At 31.6% G+C, this 6,923-nt stretch overlaps 1 protein-coding gene across 1 annotated transcript; it reads left to right on the top strand.

The window, feature by feature from the left end:
- The first annotated feature begins 2,385 nt into the window (after positions 1-2,385).
- LOC131030090 (protein HEADING DATE 3A) lies at positions 2,386-3,772 on the top strand. Its single transcript, XM_057960769.1, has 4 exons — positions 2,386-2,677; positions 2,769-2,830; positions 3,096-3,136; positions 3,261-3,772. Exons 1-4 carry the CDS (start codon positions 2,468-2,470, stop codon positions 3,476-3,478), a joined length of 531 nt encoding a protein of 176 aa, XP_057816752.1. The 5' UTR covers positions 2,386-2,467; the 3' UTR covers positions 3,479-3,772.
- The last annotated feature ends 3,151 nt before the right edge of the window (positions 3,773-6,923 follow it).

The raw sequence follows: 6,923 nt of genomic DNA, 5'->3' as shown, positions 1-6,923 counted from the left end.
ATGTGTTCCACCATCTTTGGCTACATGTCAAGGAATAAGGGTGGGCATGTGTTCCACCATCTTTGACTAAATGTCAAGGATTAAGGGGTACGTCATGTAGCTTTACAATTTCAAACTAATCATCCATATCAAATGAAAATTCATTGGCAATGGTAAATCTTCATATTGTGATTTTATTTTATTTTATATTGACATCAACACTATTTAAGGAGAAAATTTACCCACCCTTAACCATGTTTTAAGTGGTAGGCCCTATGATAAATCTATTTCTAATAATGTACATGCATAAGTAGAGTGAGAGTGACTCTTTGTTTCATTAGAAAAAGATACAAGATTACCTAGAGTGTTGCCTATGTTTTCTAAGGAAGAAATCTAAAAATTTAGAGGTTCAATGTTCTTATTCAAACTATGTATACCAAATAAAATTATATCATTAGATTAAAGTGCAAAAACCAAGATTTGACGTATGAAAAAGCACTACAGTAGATCCTATGCCAAGAAAACATCCATGAACTCCTTGAATTCACAATAAATAATAAGAAAACTCTATGAACATGGATAGATCACAATAGATTTTATAAGAGAGGGTTTCTATAATTTTGTTATCCATCTATGTAGATCCAACAAGTTAGGTCATAGATTCAATTTTTGCATAATGCTTTTCTTCTTCTACTACCTCACTCCTCGTTTCTAGTGATAGGATCTTTACTACAACTTTGATTGGTTGTCTTATAGAATCCAAATTTCTAAAATTATGATCTCTATTTTTACTCTCACATACATGCTCCTCATCAACCATCAATAATTTAGAAAGAAATAGACTATGTTTATTTGCACCCTTTAGAATTTACACCCTTCATAATTGCCCCAACTCTTGAAGAAGCCTTGTCACTTTTTAGTGTCACTTCTACTTCTACTTCTACTTTTACTTTTACTTTTACTTTTACTATATGATTGCCTTCTAAATCCATTTAAAAACTATTTTTGAAAATTATTAGAGTCCCTCCAAGCATTACTTCCTCTTACAAAAACTCACAAATGTTATACCCATTTTTCAACAATCCTAAGCATGTGAAAAAAGGTGGCATCATTCTCTACGCTAGGCTTATCAAACCCTTTCAGAATACAATTCATAGCAAAACTTTTGAAGTTATTATGTGACTTTTTTAATCATAAATAGAAATTAATATTTTCATCATTAGTTATTAAATATTATTAATGTGAATTATTTACTAATAACAAAATTTTAATATATTTTTTTATACTATATCATCTATTATTACAATTTTGTTAAAAATACTATATTAAACAAATAGTTTATAATAAATATTTACATTTTATGAAAACAAAATATAAATAAATTTTAAGGTTGGCAAATATTATATTAGAATATTTACAATATATTTTATTATTTTAAAGAAAAAAATATGACTTCCTACTAAATCTTAATTATTATGAAAATCAAAGAAGTAGAGTTTTATTAAAACTCTTATTTGTGTTTTTGTATTAAATATATGTGAAATTTTATTCATAAAAAAGATCGCCTGACACGTAATCTATTTTCAACACAATTTTTATCTTAATTTTCTTTTAAAAAATACAAACAAATTCCTTATAAAATCTCTTTTCTTTTTATGAAGTTAAATAAAATATATTTCAAATAAAGACATGAAATTTACATAGTTCATAATGTCAGTGTGCAAATTTCTAAATTAGATTATGTGAACATATATCTTTATCAACTTTTCAAATCACACTTCATGATATTTCATCGCGATGAGTAAATAAGAGATAATGGGGTGTGATTTGAAACATCGTTAAAGAAAATGCTCACATAATCTAATTAAAAAATCCACAAACTGAATCGTATTTTTCATATCATTCTATTACCCCATTTATAATAAAATATGACTCATTGATATATGCTTACCATTCGTTCAAACTCGTAGAGTTGCATTCAGACCAAGTTCAATCATTGGATGAATTTGACGAACCAAATCCACTTACACAGAGATATTTAACTAAGACATCTTATAATTTAAACATATACTTAATGATATAATATGCTATATAAAACACATCTATATATCCTACTTTATTTCTATAAACTATAAAAAACAAAGTAAAAGAGAAATTAAATTACTTTTTCAAATTTGTGGAAACCAAGTACAATTAAACACACAGCCGGGACAAAACGTGTCCGTCCGTTGAACATACTTGATACACTTTTGACCGTAGATAATATGCGGCCACGAAGGGCAAGCCAAATACTAGAAAGCTCGGGAATACCACGTCATCGACACTTTTTTCCGCTTTTTGCCTTCTGGAATAGATACTACCTTTCAGGCTTCAGCTCACATCTATTTATCCTCCCACTGCTTTGCTCTCTTATCCTCAAACTGTGGGGCATACCATACCAAATTCTTAGCACACATTTGTGAAATTGAGAGTAAAGCAGAGTAAGAAAATGTCTCGTTCTGCACTTGATGCAGTGATGACAGCAAGAGTCATAGGAGATGTGGTGGATATGTTCGAGCCATCAGACATAAACTTCACTGTGAAGTACACCTCCAAGCAGGTTAAAAATGGTTGCGAGTTCAAACCCTCCGCCGTCGCACTCAGACCCCGAGTCGACATTGGAAGAGATAGCCAGGACTTGCGAACTTTTTATACTCTTGTAAGCAAGCAAAACCATTTCTCCTCTTCTTCTTCTTTTTCTTACTTCTACAAGCTGTTTGAAACATATTTTTACTAATGTTTTGTTTTAGATCATGACGGATCCAGATGCTCCCAATCCAAGTGACCCAACACTTCGTGAATATCTTCACTGGTAAGGATTTCTTCTCTTTTTTATTTTTGTTATTTTGATTTAAACAGCACATATTAAGTTTTGATTTGTTCGAGTGGTTCTTTTACAATCATAAGTGGATCTTACTTTGAAGAACATAGTATGATTTTAAATGAACTGTCTACACAAATTAATATTGAGTTCTATTAAAAAAAACTAATATAATTTTAGATGAATCACCTAAACAAATTAAAACTGTTTACAAAAAACAATTATTTGACTAAGATTTTTTAGGATATGATTGCAGGATGGTAGTGGACATTCCTGCTACAACCTCAGCTTCCATGGGTATTGGGAAAAATTGGTTCATTGTTGATGAATTTTTTTTGTTTTAAGAGAATGCAAAGGAGTTTTTCTGATCCTGATTTTGGATTTGTGAGCATTGAGAGGTTTGTTATGGATATTCTTGCAGGGATAGAGCTAATGAGCTATGAGCCGCCCCGGCCGACGATAGGAATACACAGATTTGTGTTCGTGCTGTTCAAGCAGGTGGGGAGGCAGACCGTCACTCCGCCTGGGTCGCGCAATAACTTTAATACCCGAGCCTTCGCTCAGCGTAACTCCCTCGGCCATCCTCTGGCAGTCGTTTACTTCAATGCTCAGAAGGAAACAGCAGCACGAAGACGCTAATTTTTACATGTTTATACAATCATATGGATTTGGATGTTCTAGGATTATGTTTTATGCTCTCTGTTTTTTTTCATGCCAAGTTCAGTAAAATGAGCTATTTTTGGCAAATTTTCAGAGTCTATAATGTTAGTATGAATGTTTCTAGGATTAGATTATAAATGTTTGGGATCATACTCCATGATCTATTATCATGAATGTTTCTAGGATTAGATTATAAATGTTTGGGATCATACTCCATGATCTATTATCACACTTTGTCTTGACTCTTTTGTTATTGATAAACTTCAATGAATTCTCTACCATGTTTTTAATGTATTTTAAGTAAAGATCTATATTTGTAATGAATCTGTTCAGTAAAGTTTCAAGTTTTAGAGGTATAATTGAACCAGGTTTTACTTTTCAATAATTATGATTGGTTCTCTTTAAATTTGTGATAATGGCAGTTGTTTACTTCAATGCTCAGAAGGAGATAGCATCGTTAATTTGCATGTTTACATGATCACAAGGATTTGGATGTTCTATGCTATAATTAGTTATGTTAGATATGTTTTTTTTTTTCTATGTCAAGTTCATACATTCAACAGTTCTTTTTGGCAGAAGTTTTATAGTCTATAATATTAGTTTGAATATTTTTTAATCAGATTATGTGAACATTTATCTTCATGAATGTTTTGGATCATATTCTATGAATTAAAAATAACTTAGATGAATTCTCTGCCATGTTTAATGTTTTTAAAGTAAAGATCTACATTTGTAATAAGTTTGATCAGTAAGTTTCAATTTTTAGAAGTATAATTGAACCTTTTTTTGGCTTTTCAATGATTTTGATTGGTTCTTCTTAATTCATGATAGTCTAATCAAAGATTAATTGTTAGTTTATCTATATGTTTGTTTGTTATGTTATAATTCATCTGTGAGAGAGATGTTTATTTCCATTTTAAAAAAGTGAATAGATTATTTCTTTTTCAATTCTATTTGAACAATCAAAAGATTATTCTTAGCAATTACATCATCCTAATTAAAATAAAAAACCTTCTCTTTTTAAAAAAGGTAATTATTTACTTATTTTAGGAGTGGATGTAATGATAAAATGATTAGTGTATCTTTCATTTAAAGCCGCTGGTTCTATGTTCAAGTCTTATTTTTTCACTTTCAAAATTACCACTTAACACTTATTTAGATAAAAAACCAAAAAGCACTTGTTGCTCCATATACCATTATCCCCATAATTCTCTTTATTCAATAGCCTCAACATACCATTAAGTTGTGTCAAATCGGTCAAATCATGAATAAACAAGTTCAATAATAGTAATGATCCAATAGTTTCAACAAATTTTTAAATAAACAAAAAAAAAAAAAAACCAAATCTTTAAACAAACAGTCTTTCTATAACTTTTACATATCATTCTAATATCCCCTTAATTATTTATATGGAATCCAAATTAATACCAAATCTTTCAATAAAGAAGAAGCAAAAAATTATATCAGATCTTCAGGTCTGAACATAAGACTAGGCTGCACACTAGCCCAATGAAACAAAATTTACTTGAGGACTACCTAGCACTTTTCAAGTAGGGATGGGTTGTACGAGGTCCTACAATAAACATCTGAACTGTAGGTGGGGACAAAGTTTTTTTTGTATTGATGGAAACCATCTTTTTATAACTTTTACATATCATTCTAATATCACCTTAATTATTAAGATGAAATTCAAATTAATACCAAATCTTTATAAAATATATGACAGGTTGTACAAATATTCACTAGCCCAATAAAACAAAATTTACCTTAAGACTAGCTAACACTTTTCAAATATAGGTTGTAGCAGGTCTTCCAATAAACATCTGAACTGTAGGTAGGGAAAATGTTGTACCAGGTCTTCTAATAAACAACCCCTTGACCACAAATCTATTTTGAAAGCACCCATCAGGTAAAACTATTTTAGGCTTGTTTTACGTGGGCATCGCCCACCGGATATGTCTCACGCACCCAGAAAAAACTCTCACGGAGAATCTGTTTTCTTAAAAGTTTCGGCAGATTACCGTAGTCGGAAAGTTTTGGTGCCGGGAATTTATGACACTTCATGTGCCAAGAAATACACAGCATGATCTGCCTAGCTCCAAAAACTCTCGTTTTCCTTGCATCGCAAAATAGAAACCAACTTGACTGGACAAACACGACATTGATTTTGGGTGAAGTGGCGTAGGAATTTTGTGTATGCTTTGATGGATTTCTATACCCTGTTTTCAAAGCTCTAACAAGTTTATGACCTGAAATGTGAAATGAAAATGATTTTTCAAACATATTTCAGAATTTCAGAAAATTGAAAATGCTCCTCTTTTAACTAGTTCTTCATGAATCTCGATACCCTATTTCAGAGCTACCAATTCAACACATGGTAAGAGAACACTAGAAAAAGTTAAAAGGAAATTGACTTCACCCCCTGTAGTTGCATGTGTCTATAAAGCTTCAACGTTGTGTCCATTTTGTACGCATCCTGAAATCACAACATTTTGCACTGTCATTTTCTAAAACAACTTTAGGGATTCTTCAACTTGTCCATTCTGCGCATATCCTACAATCATCACAACCAAAGAGACCAGATTTATTTTAGGCATTTTATCAAACAGTTCTTGAACTTTATCAATGAATCCATTCCGTCCATACCTCGATCGAAATCATACAAGTCCGAGAAACCACATTCCGCTCAGGCATTTTATCAAACAACTCAGAAGCTTCCTTTAAAAATCCGTTATGGACATATCTTGCAATCATACTTGTCCATGATACCACGTTTCGCTCTGTTATCCCCTGAAACCCTGAAACACTTTGAGGGCTTCTTTCTGCACATATCCTGCTACCATCGCATTCCAAGAGATAACATTTCATTGAGAAATATTGTCAAACATCTTTCGTGCATCCTATTCGCTACTCATCGTTTACAGTTTGAAAATTCTGACCTGTTTTTCACTGTTCTGTTCTTTCCGAATTCGAATGTGTTTGTATTTTTAGCATCAACATTTCAGATCACACTTTATGAACTATCATTTGATAAAGAGCTTAAAATTTTTGACATACCTTGTTTGATCTGTTCTTAAGATGATGTGAGGGGAATATTTAAAAGCATTAACATTCAAACCCCTTCCAATACATAGCAGGGAACTGTAGGATTTTGTCAAGATCAAGGGCACAATGAAAAGCATAAAAAGAGACAATAGAATAACAAGAACAAACTGTATTCTCATCAATATGCAAATGATCAACTGGATTAACCAATACAATGAATATAGGTCTGCTTATATAGGCAAGGCCATATGGATGTATGAGCATACAAATATGACATGTGGCTCAATGAGAAACAAGGGTAGGTGAGAAATATTAGGGGTAGGTAGGAGAAATAATATAAGATTCCACAAGAGGTGGATGACCCACCGAATGTGGAGTG

Source organism: Cryptomeria japonica, chromosome 7, assembly GCF_030272615.1.
Source record: "Cryptomeria japonica chromosome 7, Sugi_1.0, whole genome shotgun sequence".
Lineage (NCBI taxonomy): Eukaryota > Viridiplantae > Streptophyta > Pinopsida > Cupressales > Cupressaceae > Cryptomeria > Cryptomeria japonica.
This window is presented reverse-complemented; position numbering and strand designations above follow the sequence as displayed.

Coding starts and splice junctions, on each gene's coding strand:
- LOC131030090 (XM_057960769.1), top strand. CDS start 2,468: ATGTCTCGTTCTGCACTTGATGCAGTGATGACAGCAAGAGTCATAGGA. Junction 2,831..3,095: donor CTTCGTGAATATCTTCACTG/GTAAGGATTTCT, acceptor ATATGATTGCAG/GATGGTAGTGGACATTCCTG. Junction 3,137..3,260: donor TACAACCTCAGCTTCCATGG/GTATTGGGAAAA, acceptor ATATTCTTGCAG/GGATAGAGCTAATGAGCTAT.